Source organism: Brachyistius frenatus, unplaced genomic scaffold (genome assembly GCF_029030835.1).
Source record: "Brachyistius frenatus isolate BFR_SWC_R1_liver_20210118 unplaced genomic scaffold, ASM2903083v1 Contig_30, whole genome shotgun sequence".
NCBI lineage: Eukaryota > Metazoa > Chordata > Actinopteri > Embiotocidae > Brachyistius > Brachyistius frenatus.
In genome coordinates, this window is record NW_027210629.1 from 1,313,948 (window position 1) to 1,337,166 (window position 23,219).

Here is a 23,219-nt window from a genome sequence, read left to right on the forward strand (position 1 = left end):
CCTTTTCATTTGATTTACTCTGTTGCCCAATAGTTAGTCCACTTGTATCTCCCTATGGGTTGCATCTTTCCCCTTCTTTGCCCGCCCGTCCACTGTATCCACCTTCATTAGCACATAACAGGCTATCAACATGCATAGCAGGGTCCTGATTTAGACGTTCAACCTAATTAGCCCTTAATGAACGAACCGAGACCAGCTACCTGAATGGAAGATCACACACAAGACAATAGCATAGATGGATACATGAATTTGCCCTCCTGCACAAAAACACACAAATATAAGCACTCAAACAGACTAATATATATTTACCGTGGTACCTTTAGTAGCTTGTGTTTGGCTCATTACCACACAACAGACACTGAAGTATGAGAAACTGTCATCTTAAATACACTGTATGATGGCATACAAGACACACAGTGATTTGTATTGAACAAATTGTGGAGATGTTTCAGCCGAGAGAGAAGTTTCCAAAACCTCTGTACAGCTACAAGATCATACAATACTATACGGATACTTTTAATTACTATTATGTGTACTTAAGCAGTGCGTATCCTAAAGGGGCATGTTTATTAAAACTTATGCAGACTAAATAAACATTAAAAAAAAAAAAAAAAAAAGGTTTGTCCTGTTATTTATCTAATTTCGAGGAATACACTCATTTGACAAGGCAAAATTGGAAGATAAATTTGGTAAGAAGCTCACATTCAGTTTATTAGTCAAAAAGTGAAAGAAAATTTGACAATCTTCACAGAAATGTTATTACAATAAACAGTAAATACAGGGTAAGCATTAAATTTGTGTTTATCAAAGAAAAAAAAACAACAGATGAGACTCAATAATGAACAGAAATAATCAAAGCTCATGGCCTCTCCTTTATCTTCCTTTCCTCTCATTCTCCTCTGACGGAGTTTATTAAAGACCCACGCTGCCTTTGGCTATTCAATCACTTTTCAGTCAGAAGTAATGGTTGTACTGAATGAATGCAAAGGGTGGCAATTCATTACCACAATCAGAATATGAACACCTCACTTCCTTCTCTCATGCCTCACTCTTCTCTTCACAGTGTTCAATATTAGCATAAAATTTGGGATGCTCAACTCTGGATTGTCTGACCAAATATGTGGATAACTAATATTTAATATTTATTAATATGAAGTAGATTTGAATCCTCCTTTTTTTTATTATTATTCAATTTACTTGACTCTCGAGTATCAAAGGGTATTTCAATAAGAAAATAGGGCAATGAATAGATGAATGAAATCCTCCAACGACAAATGATAGAATGTCACATTCACATATAGCAGATGGGATGCATTGCAACACACTGCTTGCGGATCATCAGACATCCAGTTCACACCTTCTGCTCTCCAAATCTGAAGCAGAAGGCATGTCGATTACCAATCCAAAAAAAACACCTTTGTTCATTACATGAAAGGAAACTTTTAATGTAGCCGTGTAATGTTTCATTTGCCTCACTTTTGTTGGCAGTTTTTATCACTGCTTAAGGGCAATAAACTTTTTCCGTTGCCTATAATGTTCTCATTATCATCCACATCCCTTCAACCTCTCCTCTATGTTTATTTTCTTCTGTCTCTCACCCTCTGCTCCAGCCTCTGCAGTACTATCTCACTGACGGGGTCTGCCTTGGTCACCACAGCTTTCCTGCCCTCTTGTTCGACCACAATGGTCATAATACAGCACATGTCCACCAGCTCCTCCTGACATCTCCTCATCCCAGCATCCAGCTCTCCTCTGCGGGTCGGGTCACGCTTCAGAGCCCCCTTCTCTGCCACTGAGAAGCCCAGCAGGCCCGTCAAAACCTCATCGGACAACTCCACTTCCAGGTAACCGGTTCCATCAGATATAGTGGCACAGACACGCCAAATACCGTCGCTGCTGCTCAGTTTCCCCAAGAGAGTCACAATAAAAGCTTTGACATGGATCTCGGTAGTGGGGGGGTGTGGTTTGGACATCAACTCTTCTAGTAGGCACAAGTATGTAAAGGGTGGAGAGGTCAGGGTGACGGCAGGGACTGTGCTGTCACTCTGTGGATCTTTTTTAGAGGATAGTGCAGTGCTTGAGGTGTAACTTTGCACCTGAGGAGTGCCAAGTGAACTGCCAAATGCATGCTCTGTCGTCATAAAACATCCATCGTTAACCGTTCTTGATGATCTGCTGGTAAGTCTGCAACCAGAGCCTGAAGTTCCTTTTTCGTAGGTAGCGCTCTCTCTGTCTTTACTAGGTCCTTGTTGAACAGGCGGCTGATTTGGTCCTTTAGTCTTTTCAGTTTGTGCTCCATATGCTTCTGCTTCTTCAAAAAAGCAGTATAAGGCCTCATCCATAAAATCCCTTTCATCATTAGTGACTAATTCTAATTCATGGGATGGCTTTGAAGCTGCTGGGGAGATTATGGGTTTGGAAGTCGCTGTGTATAGCTGCCCTGAAGCTTCTCTGGTGAATCCCTGATAGTCTCTTTTCTGTGTGGTGACTCTGGTGTTGCTGGACCCAAGTCGAGACCCAGAGCCGCTCAAAGAAGATGATTCAAACTGAGCAATTTGGGGTTTTGTCGCTCTGTCCAAACTGTTAAAATTCCCTGTTACTCTGTTGCTGCTCTGTGGCAAACTTCTGTGACTGCTGTCAATGACATTTACACTTTCTTGAAAAAACACAGCGTCCAACTCATCCAGGGGAAGATCATCAAAGTCTTCATCAGGAAAGTCTTCATCTGCCATGCTGTGATCCTGAATGGCTTGATCAATCACTTCAGGGGTTAACAAGTCACCTTCTCGTTCGTCACCGTCGTGACGACCTTGGACTGAACCTCTGCTGCTCTGGGTCAAACCACTTCTGTGCGAGTAGGTGGATGTTTCACTTCTGAAAGACACCAGCCAATTATGTTGGATTTAAGCCATCAGGGTTAATGACCTTATTGTCCCAGGGGTAATGTTAGATAAACAGATTCAAATGTGGTGTTACACCTCAAGACAATCAAGAAAAGCATGCAGTCTTGTCTTTGATTGCAGCCTCCATAATCTGACACCACACAGCTTTTTACATTTTATGTTATAATTTGTGGACTGTGTTATCCTTCAAATCAATAATTTTCTTCATCAGCAGTTATATAACAGTATGTTTATAATAAGTATTTGTTAAAAAAACATTGTTGTCGTCACTGGCTGTAAATGAACAGTGACACCAGGACAGCAGGCAGAGATATAGACAGCAACACCAACAATCACAGAAAGTTTGTCAATAGGTTTTAGAACAAATGTGTTAAATGCCTTCTTAAGTATTTCTTTTCTGAGAAATGTCGAGATATATTTGCCTGACAGTGTAAAGTGAGGAGTTCCAGCATTAAAGCGACATCGCGTAGTTAACCACCCACCTGGATGAGGCTGTTGAGACAAGGCCCCTGACGGAGGAGCTTCTTGACGACGGAGTCGGGGCCTCACGCAGTGTCTCGTAGCCGCTGTCTGCAGATGGTCCAACCTGAAGCATTTCGACCTCCTCCTGGGCCTCCAGACTGGCCAACAACTCTGCGTCATCAAGCTCCGAGTCCTCCACTTCCTGGTTACCTGAGGAAGAAAATAGCATCAAAAAATGTGTTAAATTCTGTAATGGGTGGGTGAATGTGTGAAATGTGATTGATTAGCGGACAAGTGATTTGTGTCAATCCAAATTACACACAATATAGTGAACATTTATAAACAAGCCTTATTTGACAAAGCTCAAAATTTCAAATCAAACCAAGCTGCTGTGGTGTCGTACTGTACGTATTTCATACTATTTTTTGTCGCACCTGATTTACCGGTAAAAACACACAACTTCTCGTGAATATACCTTGTCTTGGTTCTAGTGGGGCCTCCTCCCCCTCCTGCTGCTGCTCCTCCTCAGGAAGTCCCAGTGTCCGACACAGCGCCCTGCCCTGTCAATCAACCACCGGATCTGTTTAAATCATTGCATCTTTTCCACCGCTATATGAAGCTCAGTAGGTCTTTGTTCTTGCTTTAAACAGTAACTGACCTACAACACTTTCAATGCAGTTTTACGTTAATCAGAAACACAGATCAACAGGTTACAGGCTCCAAATAATATTCACACGAAATCTGGATCAAAAATAAAGAAAACAAACATGGATTGGTTATAGTTTACCTGGTTGTTTCTGTCCACCAAGTCCTCCACCTCACCACCCAGGATCTTGATGTTGGACGGCCCCAGCAGCAACATACCAAGTCTGCAAACCATCCGTCCATGCAACTGCAGCTTCGCACCAGGCCTGAGCGGGTAAACAACAATTTAAGAAAATTATCAAGCTGTATAAAAATCATTTGTGTTTCTTCACTTAATGAGAAATAGCAGTAGTCCCTCTTTTTCTCTCAAATTAGCTTGAATCCATGACTGTACGTTCCTGTTAATCACTGGAGGCCCAGTTGTTAAAAAGACGTACAGTTTTACTCTTGCATGGTTCATCTTCTTGGATAGTTAGCAGCACAAATACATCGCAGTGCTTTTAAATGTTTTACAGATTGATCCGTATTAACCTCAGTGCTGTGCTGAGTGCAGGAATAGACTCGTACTCCATGGCCTCCAAGCTCTGGATTCCGTCCGTCACCTGTACAACAGAGAAAACGTGTTTGACCAGGACACAATGAAATTATGAAATGAATACAGATTTGTATTCACAAAACACTGCAAAATAAATTATTGCTCCCCTCGGTGTGTTTCTCTGAACTCTTTAAAGAAGAAAAAACGAATCATAAGACAGTTCTTTTTATCGATTACAAACTTTCTATGTAAAGACACACTACGTTGGGTAGCTGTAATACTTTACAACATTTGACTACAGATTTAAACATAAACTGTTTGGAAATAATTGTTTTTCTATTTTATTATATACACTAGCTCTTTTCTGCTTTAAAAGCCCACCTTTAGGCAGTGATGCCACCACAATTGTTTTACTACCATAAGTCTTTGTGTCCCATGACTCCTAGAATTGTGGCACTTACTCAAAATGTTCTGAGAAATGGAGAAAGAAAAAAAAAAAAACACGTTGAGAAAGCCACTGCAACGTTTCTAAGCAACACCAGCACTATTCTTGAAAGACCACAGAGCATTGACAAGTGTATTACTTAAGGTGAAAATTGCAGTCTGTCTCGTATATTCCTGCAATGTACTCCTTTATATTCTCTCACTGATTGCACCTGTCCACTCTATTCAGTGCGGATAAGAAGCAGAAGTCTGCATCAGGAAACACACAAAGCTACAGCCTAGTTACAGATTAAATAGTGTAACACTGTAGTCAAGACTAGTTCATGTGTAATGTGAAATCGTGCTGTAAAGAATTTTGCTTCCAGACTAATGGTAAAAAAAATTTTAGTAACAAAATAATCATACAGCTCCGTCCTTAACAAGAGTTCTTCTCAACAACCATCTCTACAGGTAACTTTGAACAAAGAGACAATACACACATGGTAGGAAAAGTCTGTACTAATATACATATAGGCATATAGATACAAACACACAAAATAGTTGTTTATGCAAAAGCCACTACATCAAAATACACACCCAAACATACTAATTAAAGGCAATTACACATTTGTGTTTTGAAAATGAACTGTATCGGGGTTAGAAGTTTTTGGCTACCTGGTGTTACACTGATCTGGTTTTCTTAGTTGAAACGGAGACAACTGTCCTGCTTTTGAAGGTAACTGTTCGGTCCGCCGGTGCAACAGTTTCAAAAGCACAACATAAAAATTCAAGGGAGATTTATATTCCCCCCCCCCCCCCAACTATAGTTCAAAAATCCCTCTGACCTGCAGTAGTAGCATACGGGTTGGTCTGGCTTCCCAGGGCCTCTGGGTGGTCTGTGTGACAGCAGACACCTCGTTGTCGGCACAATCTGTGCCCCTCAATTTCTGTAGCTGACCATATGCAGGCTGACCGATGTCCAGTAATGAGTCAACCTAAAACAGAGTGGGACCTTTGATTATATTCCTTTTTGCCATAATATTATTTACTTAAACATTTTGTGCAACATTTGACAGATTGTAGTCCCATTACAGTAAAATTGATATATTGTGAACTGCTAATAAAACTAACAATCTGCTCAAAGATTTTCAGCTGTGTTTCCAATTACAATCTAGGAAAACTGGAATCCAGCGGCGCTTCGTTATAATATGGCCTCCAACTGTACACCAATCAACTCTTTTCCTTGAATTCCACAACAACCCTATTTTTGCTTCAACAGCTTGCTGTGATCTTCGGCATCACACAAACGAACACACCAAGCATGACAACATGAACAGGAAATATCTAATGCAGCGATAATATTAAGCAAAAATTAACCAAATATTTTCTATGATCCAATAAAACATAATTTACACACAAACACAAGAGCCTTCTGAAATAACAACTCCAAAAAATAAATGCAGTAGGAACATTTAAATAATTTCTTCACTTAATGTGAACTGCAGTGTAATTACTTTAAAGGTCCAACGTTGTATAAATTCAGATTGTCATTTCTTTTTGGATTATGAAGCTGGTCTACGGCTCTATATAAATACTGTGAAAGTGTCAAAGCACTCAGTCCACAGAGATATCCACACAGCCCGTATTGAGCAAATGAGCTGTTTGGACGTCCATATGTTTGTGATGTCACAAACTCACAGCACCACTGTCCAACATTTAATCTGCTATTCCATTGTGAAGCTAGCGAGCTACAAGACTGAACAAAACCTCCTCCTGGGCATTGGTTGCTCAGAAAAGAGTCCGACAATTACAGGAGAGAGTTGACGAATACGCAGACACAAAACTGCCCGTTCTTGGTGGAGTTCCAGAGAGAAGCTTCAGAGAACAGATGTAAAACTAAACTGAGAGGTTTTTGATACTTAAAACCACAAAAATATCTTCCTGTGGATACTCAAAACTGCAAATAATACACAAGAAAAGTGTAAAATATGGGGCCGTTAATGTGGTTTTGCATCTGTTGTTGTTTTTACATGTAAATTGGTCTTTTCCCCACCGTCCTCTCTATGTTCTGCTGCATGTGCATATATAGTCTCAGCATGCTGTTAGCTGTACGTACATGTCAGTCTTATGTTATACATGTTGGGATTTTTAATCATGCTTTTTAATATCTAGCCAAAATTCGCTTTCTATGCCACCTCTGGCTAATTTATATCATACTTTAGTTTCCCCTGATAAATAAGAATGGCCCATAACATAATCCTTAGAATAAACATTATGAAAGATGAAATATATGATCAACAAGCTTGTACCTGGACGCAGAAGGTGCCGCTGAGCTCCGTCTTCTGGGCCTGCGCGAGCCCATCAGGGAGAACACGGTAGTCCAGGTCTCTCAGGTCTGTCAACAGCCACTGGTCCAGCACCTACAATTTCCCATCATGCAATGAGGCACATGATGTTTTAGGCTGTTACCAATTTTGTCACTTACAGCAAGCTCTTTCTGTAATTTTATGACACTTATATTTAACCTTCTGTGACATGACAAAGAATTAATTACATTCACTTGACATGACGTGTTTGGCCACCTTTTTTATAACACACTAAAAAAGCAACCTCTTTTGAGGTTGCTTTTTTTTTTTTTTTTAACCTTTTTCCATCAGAAAAGTTCCTCAAAGAAATGATTCAACAAAGAGAGACGTTACAGGGATTTAGAGGCGTCACGACTCAGTAGTGACATTAAGTCCCTGCAGATTTTTCATCTCTTATCTCTTGCTTATCCCCATCATTTAAACACTTTTCTGTAGGGACCATGTGGGCCACATGAATGAATGAACCAGTACCACAGTCATGTTGCTGAAGCCATGGGGCCAGGTGATCTGTGCCTTAAGAAATGGAGCATTATCCTTCTCAAGTATCCATTTGAAAAAAGATAAAGACTTTGGCCACAGCTGTTCAGCAACAATATTTCGGTACACTGTGGTGTACAAATGATGCGTCAATGCAGGAAAACATACCCCACATGACGCCACCACCAACTGGTACAGTTGACACTAGGCAGGATGGATTCATGCTGTTTACACTAAAATTGTGTCCTGCTATCAGCATGTACCAACAGATACCAGGATCTGTCAGACCAGGAGGTGTTCTTTTACTCTTCAATCGCCCACTTTTGCTGATCACAACCTATTCTAACATGATCATCTCGTTCTCAGATGACTGTAATAGAGGTAGACATGGCCTTGGGCTTTTGTTATTCATACACTCTGTAAGGTTCAATGAGTATTGATTTTCTGTGTGCTGCATATTAGTGCATTATCCTGCAAGGATATGTCAATTTCACTACATACAAGAAAAAAAACATATGCTGTGTCAAAGAGCTTATTCAGTTTAATGGGTTACTTCTTATGAATAATTTTTTAATTATGATCAAAATCAGTTGTAAAAATTGTCCATCACATGTCCACAAAGCCAAACTTTGAATCGACACAGGGGTAACCATCTCCCCTCCTCATATATGACAACTTTTGATCATACAACTCATGTTATAATAGTCACTGAGGGACCTCCATGACAATTGAGCCAACTCCATCCACTAAGAAAGGCCGTGTGGGAGAAAGCTCCACAATCAGCTGGCTAATGGAACTTTACTCAAGGTTTTTGTCAACATTAAGTGTGATCATTTCACTCAGACAGCCACACATCCTGCCTACCTGTTGGTTGATTTGCTGCTGTGACAGATGCGCTGCTCCTCCTGCCTCTTCTTGTAGCCACACCACGCAGGCTTCCAGCCAGGCAAAGGGCACCTGGACATGCCAGGACGACTGCAGCCAGGCCTGGGTGGAGCGTACCACTGCCTGGATCTCAGGGGCCATCCTCTTCCTTGGTTTGTATTCAATCTAGGCCACTTTCTGCTACATTTTCCACTGTTATCTGCTAGTATATACAGGCACACAACTCTGGCTTTTGGTAAGTGAGGTCACCTTAAAGCTGCTGCAGCCAAATAAGTGCTTTTTAACTACAGTTATTCATATTTAACTGCATTTACCGGTAATTACTTTTCTCTTTTTTTTTTTTTGTTAGTTTCTACAAACTAAGAAGTCCCCGCATACAACCGCAATGACAACTTTCTAAAAAGGTTTGGCACTGACAAATACATTTTATTATTTCACTCTCTTGCATGTGCAAGAACAGGTTCAAATGCTACATTTAATTACTACATGACATAAAAATCCCTCGGCTTAAATGGGGCTTCTGTGTTAAGGGGTCATCTTCTCTCTCTAAAACCAAAAACCACTTGTGGTCACCATTAAGAGATTAGACTGTTCTTAACGTGGGAACATTTGCTCTGTTATTATCTCTGAGGTCATATCAACATTAATGCTGTGTCTTTGCGCTTGATTATGTATGGTTACTGAAAAGAGAGACAGGGAGAGCTTGTGAGAAATGCAGGTAGTGATGGCATGCGTATTATAAAAACTAATTAAGCGTTTTGATTGAGGTTACCCGAGAAAAGCATCGAGGCAGCATCAAGTATTCTGTCAAGTAGCCGAGGCGCCAAAGTAGACTTACCTAATTTATTGTTTTAAAGCGACTGTAACTTAAGCTTTGAGTCCACAGAACAAAGCCACAAAAGCGCTTTACGTACAGCATAAGGTCTTAAACCAAACAACCGTGACGTGAAACTCCTTAGAAACCATAAATATTAGCGCCGCAGTACTTTGCCGACAGAATTATCTGAACTTCCGCTGTAAATTGCGGATCCGCACCCGGAAGCAGGGCGTTGTGTACCGCTTTGGAAACGCCTCAATTCCGATGATTGACGTCTCCTCCAGCCAATTAGAATCGTCTCACGTTAGATTGGCTTCCCACTGAACCAATGAGCGCTCAGTATTCGATCCCGTCTCGTATATTTCCAGGTTCGGTAGAAAAGGAAAGGGGGACTAGCGAGGCGTTTCGGTGCAGGTCAGTGTTTTGACGATATTTCCCTCCCTTTTATGTGTCTTATTTTCGGGCCCAGTGTAGCGGGAGTGCACTGACACTTAAAAAAAAAAGAAGAAATACGTCTTTAATATACTTTCAGTCGTCGCTTAATTCCTTTATTTTGTGATGCTGCCCGACTAGCTGGCCTCGTCCAGCTCAACCGAAAATGAAGGCAATATGGCGAACGTCGCTAGCTGTTAGCTCGAGAAGCTCGGGCTGATCTTTTTTTTTTTTTTTTTTTTTTTTGTATTGATCGATTGGAAATATTTGTATCAACCCACCGGTGGCAGATCACGATTATCGTACAGGCGCATGCAACTTACTTCAGGTGTTTCACATCTACGTTTAGTGAAATATCTCGTTGGAAGTTTACGCCAAGAAGCTAAACGCGTTTCCCTCCAGGCTAGTCAGCTGCGCCGGTAAGCTAACGTTAACCGCGGCTCGGTCGTGGTCGCCAAGTCGGCTTCAGCTGAGCCGTCAAAACAACTCTTGTCGTTTTAACTACTTACTCTCTGGTGTGGGAATTAAAACCGCGCAGTGCTTCAGATTGAGAGTCGGCTGTGTCCTTCGGTAGCTCGATGACTATTAATGCTATGCTGGGATTATTATTCGTCATTGATCGCCTCGCCTCCCCCGGTTTACATGGCCGTGGTAACGGGGACTCTTCTTTCATCCTGAAACCTGGCGAAATGCTTCCACTTCCCCGGGCCAATCAATCTTCCCGTGTGGCGACTGATAAAAAAAATTACAACGACAATAGTGTCTCTTCAAAATAACATTTGGTCTTTTGAGTGCCCGCTGATGAGGCGCTCATAAATCCCGCAGCAGCCAACAGCGATTCAAACCCAGCTATTAAATCAAAATGTGTGTGATCGTGGATGGTGCTTCTCAAACTTTGCTGTCACCGAGCTCTTTCCAGTATTTAAAGTAGCCTCTCCCTCCCCCGACAGGTCGCAGGAGCTGTTTGGTCCTTTCTTATTTAGATCCGCCTATCAACACGCCCTTGTCCCCTGTAATAAATATCGGTAAGTCTTGTGTTTCTGCCAGTTTCTTCCATTTCATTCCCCGTTTCTTAAAAAAGATGGATCTCGGTCAAACCTCTTGAATTGTCTAATTTATTTTTTTCCCCTTGCTATTACAATGCCGACAGACAACCAGCGCTCACAGGGGCCAGTTTTCTGCTTCTCGCTCCCTGCTTCTGCCACCTGTATCCCTGACTGAGGTGCTCACCTCTTTTCTTTTTGTGTCAGAAGACCATGGAGACGGAAATTGATCAGCAAGAAGAGACTTCATTCAGCAACACAGAGACTAACGGTATACGTCATATAATCTTGGTAATGTTGTGAAGATGTATCTGTTTATTGACCGCTTTGACAAATCTGTTTGTGGTATGTAATGAAAGGATTGCCTTCTGGTTGTGGTGTTTACCCAAAGCTATAGTTTGGGAGACTAGTGCAAGATATGTATGAGTTCAAATATTTTACCGGGTATCTGTTTGTATCAAGAATTTGTGTCCAACTGTTAAGGACCCATAAATTCATATATGATCTCACAAAACTGTGTTCTTGTTTTAAACAATTAAAAAAAAAAAAAAAAATCTCCTAATTTAGCACAGTGATTTATTTTTTATTTGTATCCTATTATATGAGAACAGAGCTTTAAGTCTTGCGATTCTGAGATTCACTCTTTTCTGTGGTCTTATTGGTAATTGAATTTGATTCTGCTGAAGGTTGTGTGTGTGCGGCGTTTTCAGGGTGTTTTTTTTTTTTTTATCTCCTTATGCCAGGTAAGCGCCCTGCTGAGGATGCAGATGAGCAGAAATCATTCAAGCGCTCCAGGAACTCCGATGAGCTGGTTGAGCTTCGCATCCTCCTGCAGAGCAAAGTAAATCAACTCCCCTTTCATTTCACGTTTCATGTCAAACCCTTATGTGATTATTTATATTTTTGTCTCCTTCTTCAGCAGGACTGCCAATTTATTCTCCCATTTTTTTTTAAATTTTATTTATTTTTTTATGCCATGATCACATTTCTGCCTTGTTGAATGTTAATTTCCACGCGCATCTAGTCTGTTAATTGCAGCACCGTAGTTCACATTTCTGACATTTTTGTTATATTTCCAGATTTTATAAGTATTCTTTGTATTTCTAGAATGCAGGAGCTGTAATTGGGAAGGGTGGCAAAAACATCAAAGCCCTCCGTACAGACGTGAGTACCTCTATTTTATACACGCTGAATTTCTATTTTGTTTTCTTTAATTTTCTCTCTACTCGCCTCTCAAACCTAGCCAGCCTTCTCTATAGGACAGCTGTTTTCTTACATTTACCCTTGATAACTGATTAAAACTTATTGTGGTAGTAAGTATTTTCTTCCGTGTAAATAAGAGGTGTCGTTAGCTAATGCCTGTGTTATTAGTCTTCTGTTCATGAGATCTTCCGACAAACCCTTGGGGTTGGCTTTATCTTTTTTTCGCATGAACATTACGTGATTGTCTCAGCTAACCAGCCCGAGGCACAAAAGCCCAATTCCATGTCCATTTGTTTCTATATAATGGTAATTTATAGTAACACTGCTGTTGGGGCAACACTGACGCTCCTGTTAATTTGAATTTATGGGCACAGTGCTGAGTTCATGAGGTCACCTGATGCGCAAGCTAACATTTTAATTTTTTTGTAATTGTTAAGGCAAACTGGCCAAATCTTAATTCAGTCAATGTCAATGCCTCTTTCTCTAGCCCTCCACAAATTGTTTCCCCCTTTTCTCACTGTCTCTGGTTTATTCCCCAACATTGAACTCTTCATGTTCTTAATATGCCATTACCCATTTTCCAATGTCACCTTTTCTCCTTTTCTCTCTTTGACAAACCAATCTCTGAGAGAATCAAATTAAAGTCACATTTGAACAGTGTAGAGCCTGTATATTAAAAATGTATTCCTCTTCCCTCTTCCCTCTCCCTTGTTTATTATTTTACTGTTTACTTTTTTGCCCACTTCCTCCTCTGTTGCCCATGTTCTGGATGGCCCCTCCTGCGCCCGCCCACCTGACACCCTGGTTGGCCCTGCCCATAATCGTGCCCTGTCCCTAAATGGGCGCCTTACTTGATTGACATCTGTGCTCGAATGGCCCTGGCCCCTGCCCATGCCACGCCCAGTTCAATGCCAGTGTGTCAGTCCCAGACAGCAGTGGGCCTGAGCGGTATGTCCCTAAGCTCCTCCCTCTCACTGCCTGACTACAGGTCAAACAAACAAGAAGAGATGAATAATAAATAGTCATCCTGCCTCTGTCAAAGTCACTGTATTTTAACCTACCTGTTCACACAGTATATTAGCCTGAGTCAAAATGCCTAAATGCGGTCATGTCCAAATCTGCCATGTAAAAGCCATGTGAACATCCTATATGCCATTTTTAAAGTCACGTCAGCATTGAAACTTAGGCTGGTGCTGTCAGGATTTTTCCACAATCTGCCACTGTCTTTTTAAATCTTTGCTATAATCTGTGCAATATCTGCGTGTTTGTTTTTTTTTTTTTACATTTATTTTAATTGATGATCATCTGTCCTCTTTATCTTCTGCGTTTTCACTTCCCTCCCCCCCTCAGAGTGGATATACTGGTGTTGTTGTTTTTTTTCTCGTTAGTTTCATAAGCTCACTTGCTTTTCGCATCATCCCATTCTTTCCTTGTGATGCCCTCCTTATATTGATAGGCTCAGATTGTCCATCCATTCTGAAACGCAAAAGGCAAGCTAAAATTCATGTGGTGTGTGTGTTTCCTGTCTTCTGCTTCATCTGAACTTGGTTGACTGCTGGAGCTATTGAAAGTACAGGATATCTTTCGCTGTCCCACTCATCTCTGCATCCTTTGGTTTTATATTTATCGCATCCCCCATCCCCTTATAAAGCATCAACTCGAGTGGTGGCAGACTTCATTTACCATGGTATAATCTGCTCTGTTACTCCTCCTCAGCTACCTACCATTCTGCTTCCATATACAAACTGTGCTTAAGTTTTCCTTATCAGTAAATTCATTGTGTTTATCTAATTACGTAACTAGGTGGGTGCAGACAACAACATTTTTATAACAATTTGTTGGTCAAATTAAGTATCAAAATCACTGTCAAAGTAAAAATGACATCTTGCAAGGGATCCCAAATTTTTTTTTTCATTCTCTCAGTCTTCCCTGATCGTTTAAAGTTTTCTTTGGCTCCTTATTTGGGGCCCTTGTGGTCAAAGTCTTTGTGGTGTGCATCCACCAAACTATGCTAGGACTATAGAGTTCTCTCTGGCACCATTGGTGCTTATTCCTGCCAGATTTTCCTCAAACTTCACCCTCCCCGTCTTGCCCCTTCAGTGGTCACCAAATGCAGTCACTTTTCTTTGGGTCCTTTTATAATTTTGTCTCTTTACTTCCTTTCTCTGGTTAAAACAAATAATAAAAATCATTTAATTGCATTGTTTGGGTGCCAGCCACAGTCTAAAATCAATAGTCTAGCCTGTAAAGTTTAGAAAACACCGGACCTCAGCATTTTATTTAGCTGTGCCAGTCTCAGAGCTTTTAATGGGGTTTGACTATTTATAGAAAAGGGGATGTTTTTGAATTCTATGATCTGACATGTTGTTCCCTTCCTTCTGGGATGCCTTGCTTGCACCCTGAACCCCACCCTCTCTGTGTGATGGTGCTCGGTTTTGTCATTGGTGGATGAAATATGAAGCATCCTGAGCATCAGTGCTGACATTGAGACCGTTGGAGAAATCCTGCTGAAGATAATCCCAACATTGGAAGAAGTGAGTACTTTTTTTGTTCTGTTTTCTGAATTTTAACAATAGCAAACTATCTGTTGTAATTGTACATTGCTTTGCAGAGAAACTTTCAAATGATATTAAATATGCTTGCTGTCCTGTAGCTTGGATATTTTCTCCCATCTTCATTTACAAATCAGTGATTTGCATGGGTTAAACTGGACTGTCTTGATTGCTTTTGTGTGGACTGTTTGAAGCTGTGCATCACACTATTGCCTCTGTCTACTATGACCTGGTGTAAAATGTTACAAGAAGAATGACACCGAGACTAAAACAATTCATACAGTGCATAGTATATACTGCCCTTTATCTGAAGTCTGTTCTCATTGGCATCTTTTATACCTACTATATTAAGTTTGAGTCTTTTTAGGGAACAAAGTAGGTTGTGTCATGGTACAAACATGCTAAATGTCCCCTACAGTACCAGCAGTACAATGGCATGGACTTTGACTGTGAGCTGCGTCTGCTGATCCACCAGAGCCTGGCTGGCTCAATCATCGGAGTGAAGGGAGCCAAGATCAAGGAGCTCCGAGAGGTATGTTTACACAGGGGATGGATGTCCTGTCCCCCTTTTTTTTTTTTTTCTGTTTAATTCAGTTGCAACTGTATGCATTCTCACACGGTCTTCTGTTGCTGCCAGTCTTTCAATTGTAACAAGAATATACTCCTTCAAATGACTAGTTTAAATTTAGCTGGAGGTACCCAGGCAGAATCCGATTTTTACCTTTTGTTAAACATCTGTTTTCAATTGCTCGATCTTTATTTATTTGATTTAATTTCTCTGACGTAGATTTCTGTACTCTATGTACTATGATTCTCATAGTAGAAAGTGTGTGAAATCATTCCATAAAAAATATCTGTAAAATGACCTAGCTGTGATTCCTTGATTTTATATGGTTGTAGTTTGTATTTCTACAATTAAATAAGATGGTGTATAATGCAGTAGCTTTCTTTCTCCTTCTGTGCCCACTCATGTGTGCCTGTGTCTGTGTGTCTCCAGAACACAAAGACGAGCATCAAGCTGTTTCAGGAGTGCTGTCCCCAGTCGACAGATCGCGTAGTGCTGGTTGGCGGTAAAACGGAGCGGGTGGTGGAGTGTATCAAGACGATGATGGAGCTCATCGCTGAAGTAAGAACCTTTTACAGTGTTCGTGAGGCTTTTCTGTGGTATGCCAGGCTTTCTACAATGTATTAAAGCCATTTAAGATACATTGATGGTTGGAAATTATAAATATTTGAGTGCAAGATGCTCAAATGTGAAAACAAACAAAACAACTGCATTACATCCTTGAACTGAATTAAAATTTTGTTGGAAATGCCCTTTTAGTCCTTTTTTTTTTTTTTTTTACAGTTGGAATTTTGTTAGATGTGCATTATTACCTGAAGTGTTGTAAACAAGCATTTCATATTCTCTTGAACAGGTCAGTATATCTTTATCTGTCCTCCTTTATTTTTCAGGCTCCCATAAAGGGCCGCACACAGCCCTACGACCCTAACTTCTACGATGAAACATATGAATACGGTGGTTTTACCATGATGTTTGAGGAGAGGGGGGGTGGCCGCAGACTTATGGGAGGCTTCCCCATGCGCGGAGGCAGGTCCAGCGGTGGAGACCGCGGGTTTGACCGAATGCCCTCGAGCAGAGGGGGACGGGGACCCATGCCTCCTTCCCGCCGGGATTACGAAGAGATGAGCCCCCGCCGAGGTCCTCCTCCACCCCACCCGGGTAGGGTTGGCAGGGGGAGCAGCCGTGGACGCAACATGCCCATGGGACACCCACACAGAGGAGGGTAAGACATGAGCACATCTAATGTACTGTTTGTGCCTCTTCTGTCACTCTCCTGCTTTGCTTTTTCTTTTTCTTGTGCTCAAATGTGTTTTTTTTTCACAACGTGTGTCCATTTAGTTGAGTTTATTACAATTGGAGTATTGTATTTGCCTAGTACGGTTAAACCCTTGTAAATATTGTTTTACTGAATACTGTAATGCCAAATGACTGCATGAACCCACTCCTGTTTGAAGTTGAGAGTCCTTTTACTCCTAGCCTCTTGATTTTGAAGTGTTGGAGATTTTAGATATCCCTATCCTAGAGCACTTGCCATTGTTCTCTTCTGTATCTGTATATAGAAAGCTTAATCCCTTTAAAGGCGCTTACTTTCCATTCAGGTGCATTTGTGTTCCCAGATTCACCAGACTTCCTTTAATATTGTCTCGTACAGGATAAACTCCAGTATTCTGCATGTAATCTAGTGTCATGCTTTTTGAAACAATGGTATTTATGGTTATCATTCCATTAAGTGTATGTGCTCATCACAGTATGCCTGGGTGTGTTTGTGTCTTTTTTCCCCCATCTCCATCTTGCCCACAGAGATGATCGTTACTATGACTCGTACCGTGGCTCAGATGACAGGTCAAAGTAAGTTTCTGACTAAATCCCCTAACTAATCCTAACAGGGATACTTTGACATTCTGTTTTGTCTGTTGTTTTGTATTAACCTGCACTTGCCACACTATCGGTAAGTGTTCTGTAATTTACTGAAGCAAAAGTTCCTCCTTTTTTGTTTCCTACCCTTTCAGTAGAATTTCCATTCACAAATGTGACAAGTGATTTGACCGCAGTTGACTAATAATGTGTTGCGGTATCCCTACACATCCCTCAATTTCCTGTCTCTCTACCTAATTGTTGCTGTTTTTTTTAATATGCCTGGTATCCCCTTCTTCTAATAACTTGTAAGAAACTAACCCTCTTGATTAAAATGTTGCCCTCCAGTCATATCCTTAACTCTTAATACCTACATCCACTGTGCTACAGTTTGTTTGTAGTGCCCTGTCCCACAGTCCCTTACCCTGATCCCCATTCCCCTGTTCAGGCCACTTATGCAGTCCACTTATTTGGAGTGCTTTGTATTGAATGGCAGTAATGTTGTATGACAACCTCCTTTCCTGTGTTAGTAACCCATCCAATCTGTTATTCACTCCACATTTCCCATGTTTGAGTGACTATATTTGTGGTGGTGTGTATGAGGGTCATGTGCTGATGTGAAGCTGACATTGCTCACTTGAGTTCCCTGCAAAACGCCATATTTTCACAAGCTAGCTTGTAATTGGAGAGAGAATTATTCCAATTGTTACGGCTGCACATTTTATATGTAACATTTTGGCAGACTTTTACATTTTTTTCCTCTCTAGTCCAGTTTGAAAAAAAGAGACCAATCAATGCCTAACAATCATTTTGGTGTTAATAAACTGAAATGGGAACCTTTGGTTAGGTAGTTACTTTATTAATCCCCGAGGGGAAATTTTTTTGCACTCTACATAACCAGAATGCTATCATGATATGTCCTAGGCTTAGTGTCAGTCGTCCATATCTGAATGATATTGATGGAAATCAAAGTGAAAATGGATGATTCTCTCAGGAAAAACAATGTCGGGGTATCCTTGTAAGAAACCCTTGATATAATTTGTTGATTATTTTATATTTTTCTGGCAATAGATTATGCAGAGACTGTAGTTTGACATGGTAGTAACATGTATGTTCTTCAGGAACAGCAAGAGTACCAAGTAAATCCAAACACGTTTCTTCAGCTAATTCCTTGATTTGAGCTCAGTCGTGGGGGGGTTAGGAGGGGAGCAGCAGCAGCCCTTGGCTCTGATCATCATCATCACCACCACCTGTCACTCCTCTCACCATAACACTGTCAGAGCTGTTCCTGTTACTGTGTGGGAAGATGGCTGAGAGGAAATGTGTTTATACTGTAATCTTGCTCAGCGTGTGTGCAGTTTGACCTAGACCAGAAATTTTCTTTGGAATGTTGTCAAGCATTTTTTTTTTTTCTGAGCATTTTCTATTTCTTTCCACCCCAACCCACATCTCTCTGCCTCCCCTCCCCTCCCCCCTCCTTCCCCTCCCTTCCCTTCCCCGTCACCAGTGACAGAAGAGGCAGACCAGATCGCTATAGCGATAACATGGTTAGTGACCCTTTGCTAAATGCATGCAGCTCTGGTACTAGCATCTCCTTGGATGCCAGTGTCCTCAGTCTAGCATACTGGTTGATCTTAGCACCAGACAATATGGTGTGATTGTCCATTGTCCTGCTATGACAATAGTGGTTTATTGACAGTGCAACCATAGCTGGTCACTCGTGCACATGCATGTGCATCCACTCATCTGAGCCATGGCCACGGATTCAAACTAGTTTTGGCATGGTGTAAACCATCCCACCAAATGACCATAATCACCACAGCCGGAGACACCCCATAATAATCAGCTGTAATTGCCCTCTTACTGTGTACTTTTCATGGCCAGCCTGTTTTTTCTGCAAGGAGAGAGAGGATGTTGGGGGTGGGGAGGGTGGGGGTGGCCATGGTTGGTTGCTAAGCACTAATAATGCTTTGTTGACAGACTGGAAGGTCTCTCCCTCTCCCTCTTTTTCTCTCTCCCTCTCTGAGAGCTGGCAGGATACTGCCTGCCGTTGCTCAGCAACAGCTTTCTGAATCGCTTGTTGCCCTGGTGACAGCAGCAGCTGAATAGCAGCTGAAAATGGGGGCTGATGGAGATGCAAGGAAAGACGGGAGGGGGATGGAGGGAAGGAGGAGGAGTCTATCTTATGGATGAAAACAGGGTGGCTTTTAATTGAGTCTACTCCATGGACGAGGCTGCTGCATTATCAATACATTTATGCTTTCAATACTCTATCCGTTCATGCGGGATCTTTTTAGAAAGATGAAAGGAGTCGGTTGTACTGAATGTAACCCGTCTGTGTTTCTATTTTTTTATTACAGAGTGGCGGAGGATATGGTAAGTGTTAAGCCTCATAATTTTCTGTGATAAATATGGATGTGGTTAAAAGGTTGTAATATGCTGTACAGGCCTCAAGGCTCTTTTCCACATATTATAGCATTATGTATTTTATTATTGAAAAAAATGTTGTAATGGGCAAAATAACAAAGTGTACAATAGTAAACTGGCTGAAATACATTTTCAGCTAACATTAAGGTGTTTGGGTTGTTGGTTTGAAACAATATTGTGCTGAAGACATTTTACTTAAAATATCCGTTTATGAATGTTGAGTATGGCACACAGTTGATGTGTGATTCAACAGATTTTTTTTCAGAGGCGCTTTTTTAACATGTATAACCATTCGTATACGCGAGTTTAGTATTAAAGTGGGTAATTTGTGTTTACAAATGTCAGCGATAACTTGTCCTGGTGTTTTTCACTGAGTCAGTGTTCTGTCTGGTTTCTTCTGCTCAGACAACAGTTCCTCCTGGGATAACTACCAGTCAGGTGAGTCTCTACGCTTCATCAACCAGTGAGATTTAGACAAATTTTGCTGAGCCATGTGTTATAATGTTGGCAGCCAAGTATTGATTTTTTCAGGGCTCTACTTACTTGCCCAATGTTTCCACGCTCCCTTTCCGCTTTGGTTTTCACCTCTCCTGTCCCTCCTGCCGTCAGGTGGACGTGGCTCCTATAATGACATGGGCGGCCCTGTCATTACCACACAAGTGACGATCCCTAAAGATGTGAGTAAATGGCAGTAACATAAATACAAACTTGCACACCAAAAAAAGATGTTTTCTTCAGCTATCCCCTTATAACATAAATGCGTCTAAAACCTTCATTACCGTATGAGATCATGTTATCCGCACATCATTTATCCTTTGACATTTAGATGACATTTAGTTGTGCGTGTCTGTGTATCATATTCTACTGTGTGTGCAGCTACTGACTGGTACAGTGTTCTAGCTGTAGAGACCAGCAAGTCGTGTTGTTCCACACTAGACGAGATCATAGTGTTTCGGTGTAATTAATAAAAAATCATTTTCAGAAATTAGTCATCTTTTCACATTTACAAATTGTGTTAAAAGACATAAAGAAAAAAAAATTAAAATAATTTTCTCAAACATGCATATCTGACAATGGTATTGTTTGCCTGCCACTTTTTTTTTTTTTAAAGCTACACGCATGCATTCCAGTGCCTAAACTGTTTCTCTGTCAACCTTTTTCTTTCTCCCCCACCCCTCTCATTCTCTTCGTGGTACCCCTCTAACAGCTGGCTGGCTCTATCATTGGTAAAGGAGGCCAGCGGATCAAACAGATCCGCCATGAGTCCGGGGCCTCCATCAAGATAGATGAACCTCTGGAAGGTTCTGAGGACAGAATCATCACCATTACTGGCACCCAGGATCAGATCCAGAACGCCCAGTATCTTCTACAGAACAGGCAAGTTCTGACATAGTGTCATTGTATTCCACTGATTTCCATCTTATTAGATGTACAAACTCTTGGTTGAGCATTTTATTTCTTCAAATTGTGCTGATCAGGCCCCTTAACTTCCATTCTTCAATTGAAACCCTTTGACATTGTTCTATGGGGTATGTGACCTGGCCTGAGCTCAGATCATTGTTACATCAATGAGGGTTGCATAATTAAAAGTACACTCTCTAATGCAACCATATGAGAAAGTGTAGTCTTATAAACATTTGCAAAAAAGAACAAGTACTTCAGAGATGTGTGTTTTATCCTTATCTCTCGTTCAACCCATGTAACCGCATTTAAATAGATTGTAGATTTTTGTTGAGATTGTAATTATATAAATATTTTTTTCTTGAAATTGCATCCTAATACCCGTTAGCCCACTTTTTGTTGGGTTATGCAATTATGTTGCCTGCTGTCTCATCTTCACTAACCCCCTTCCTTTCTTCCCCATGCAACCTGTAACTAGTTCAAACCTTCCTCTTACATGAAATGGCTCTGAAGGAGTAGGCAAACTTAAGTTATACATTGCATAACATTTTATTTTTTTAAAAGGTCAATGTGATTGACATGTGTCTTTGATTGTCACATTTATCCACTGAATATTATTGGTATAAGAAGGAAAAAATACAGAATGTCTATATGCCACCTAAGCCGTTTCACTGTGAAGCAGGGAGTGGATTGATTCTTCCCCGGCTGCTGCTGTGTGGAAGACTAGTGATTTTGTTGTTTTTAGTTAGATCAACCGACAACAAATCACAGTCTGCCAAATAGCACAGGCTCCTCCTCTTCTGTCTCCCTTGGCAACCAGTAGGCATGTATAATACACACTACTTCCTTGTTGATGCTATCTGAGCTTTGCCCTAATGCTACTACAGCTGTAGACCTGCTTGCCCTGTCTCATGAGTAGTGTAGTGTTGCCATGGTAACTAACCTTGCCTCCCTCTTCCTTCCTCTCCTCCCCCTTCAGTGTGCTGCACCTGCTTGGACACAAGGACTAACCACACCCCTCTTTTCCTCCTCCTCCTCCTCCTACTCTTCCTCGCTCTCCTTCAGCCACTTGTCACATCTTCGCCCTCTCTCCCTCTGCCTGCCTGTGTGTCGTACTCGCTGTCTGTCTCTCTCCCCGCTCTGCATTTTCCTCCCAAGACTCCATCCTCCCACAGTTGCATAGCTGTATATCTACGCTGTCATGGGCTTGTGATTTGCATTTTTCTTCCTGTGCATTTTATTTATTTTTCCACTCTTTTTATTTCAGTGTGAAGCAGTACTCTGGTCATTTGCTGTAGACCCAGGAGGCTCAGATTGAAGCAGACTCAGATTGCCCCCTCCCTCCCCTTACCCTTCCCTTCCCCCCCTCCCCTCTCAACCTTTCTGTCCCTGTCCAACACATCCCCTTCAGACTATAATTCTGGATTGTGGGTGTCTTTTTTTCTTTTATTTTATTTTTGTATTTTTTAATAAAATAAATGTCCAACATTCCTGTGCATAAAAGAAAATGTAGATGTTCTGCATTTATAAGAGTGTAGTCCATTAGATTATCAGATACATTTTTCTTTTTTTCTAACACTCGTATATCAGAATATCCTTTAGACTTCTCAGACAAAAATAAACATAACCTTTATTTTTTTGATGGTTTTTTTTTTTTTATGACTTTGTTGGTTTTTTTTTTATGTGCAAGTTTGTGTCTGTGTAAATCTGTCGTGTGTGTGTGTGTGCGAGAGAGCGCATGTCAGCATGTGTGGGTTGGTGTGCTTTCTGTTGTCCATGTCAGTCCCTGCACACACAGTTGTACCACATTATCAGTCTGTGCAACATGCAGAATGTAAGCTTCTTTTATTTTTAAGCGCTGTCGGGAATTTCACCCTTCAGAAATTTTTGTGGATGTTTTAAGTTGGGACTTGTGGACACCAGATACAGACTAATTTGTATGAGTATGGTAGTTGTTTGATGAAACAAAATTTAAATCACTTGAGTAACTCCTCGCAAAAGTAAAACGTAGCTAGAAATTTGTTACGGCATTTTATTGGAGATTTGACAAATGGTATTGAACTTATCTCTTTTGTCCCAACAATTTCCTGTGCTCTTCACTTGTTTGCTCCCCATGCTGTGGACTTGTTAAACTGTAAGAAAAATAAAGATGATGCCACTTTTTACTGAAGCTTTTTGAATGTTTAATGAGTGTGCTCGTTGAACCTTTTGTTTTACAGCCGGGTCAGT

At 41.0% G+C, this 23,219-nt stretch overlaps 2 protein-coding genes across 11 annotated transcripts; one reads left to right on the top strand and one right to left on the bottom strand.

The window, feature by feature from the left end:
• Positions 1-530: 530 nt before the first annotated feature.
• Positions 531-10,902, bottom strand: rmi1 (RMI1, RecQ mediated genome instability 1, homolog (S. cerevisiae)). 5 transcript variants are annotated; one of them, XM_069699451.1, is made up of 9 exons: positions 10,455-10,902; positions 8,676-9,376; positions 7,278-7,388; positions 5,814-5,963; positions 4,542-4,612; positions 4,153-4,276; positions 3,841-3,925; positions 3,386-3,575; positions 531-2,874 (listed from the first exon to the last, which is right to left on the bottom strand). In XM_069699451.1, the coding sequence occupies exons 2-9, from the start codon at positions 8,835-8,837 to the stop codon at positions 1,578-1,580; spliced, it is 2,190 nt and encodes a 729-aa protein (XP_069555552.1). In that variant the 5' UTR covers positions 8,838-9,376; positions 10,455-10,902; the 3' UTR covers positions 531-1,577. The 5 variants fall into 5 exon arrangements, with proteins under 5 accessions (XP_069555552.1, XP_069555551.1, XP_069555550.1 ...); XM_069699450.1 differs by lacking the exon at positions 10,455-10,902 and adding an exon at positions 10,269-10,336; XM_069699449.1 differs by lacking the exon at positions 10,455-10,902 and adding an exon at positions 9,535-10,186.
• Positions 9,858-23,160, top strand: hnrnpk (heterogeneous nuclear ribonucleoprotein K). Of its 6 annotated transcripts, none has more exons than XM_069699453.1 (17): positions 9,858-9,927; positions 10,896-10,970; positions 11,096-11,259; positions 11,732-11,829; positions 12,096-12,152; positions 13,096-13,139; positions 14,653-14,725; positions 15,162-15,275; positions 15,741-15,869; positions 16,199-16,530; positions 17,109-17,156; positions 18,670-18,709; positions 19,523-19,538; positions 19,995-20,027; positions 20,199-20,266; positions 20,797-20,966; positions 21,970-23,160. In XM_069699453.1, the coding sequence occupies exons 3-17, from the start codon at positions 11,202-11,204 to the stop codon at positions 21,998-22,000; spliced, it is 1,311 nt and encodes a 436-aa protein (XP_069555554.1). In that variant the 5' UTR covers positions 9,858-9,927; positions 10,896-10,970; positions 11,096-11,201; the 3' UTR covers positions 22,001-23,160. The 6 variants fall into 6 exon arrangements, with proteins under 6 accessions (XP_069555554.1, XP_069555557.1, XP_069555558.1 ...); XM_069699456.1 differs by having other exon boundaries at positions 11,196-11,259; XM_069699457.1 differs by having other exon boundaries at positions 11,199-11,259.
• Positions 23,161-23,219: the final 59 nt, after the last annotated feature.

What these genes read in the sequence shown, in the direction of transcription:
- rmi1 (XM_069699451.1), bottom strand. Translation starts at nt 8,837, where the DNA reads ATGGCCCCTGAGATCCAGGCAGTGGTACGCTCCACCCAGGCCTGGCTG. An exon ending in AGCAGCAAATCAACCAACAG is followed by an intron (nt 7,389 to 8,675) that starts GTAGGCAGGATG and finishes GGGAAATTGTAG; the next exon opens with GTGCTGGACCAGTGGCTGTT. An exon ending in GCACTCAGCACAGCACTGAG is followed by an intron (nt 4,277 to 4,541) that starts GTTAATACGGAT and finishes TTACCCGCTCAG; the next exon opens with GCCTGGTGCGAAGCTGCAGT.
- hnrnpk (XM_069699453.1), top strand. Translation starts at nt 11,202, where the DNA reads ATGGAGACGGAAATTGATCAGCAAGAAGAGACTTCATTCAGCAACACA. An exon ending in TCAAAGCCCTCCGTACAGAC is followed by an intron (nt 12,153 to 13,095) that starts GTGAGTACCTCT and finishes TGCCACGCCCAG; the next exon opens with TTCAATGCCAGTGTGTCAGT. An exon ending in CTGGGATAACTACCAGTCAG is followed by an intron (nt 20,028 to 20,198) that starts GTGAGTCTCTAC and finishes TCCTGCCGTCAG; the next exon opens with GTGGACGTGGCTCCTATAAT.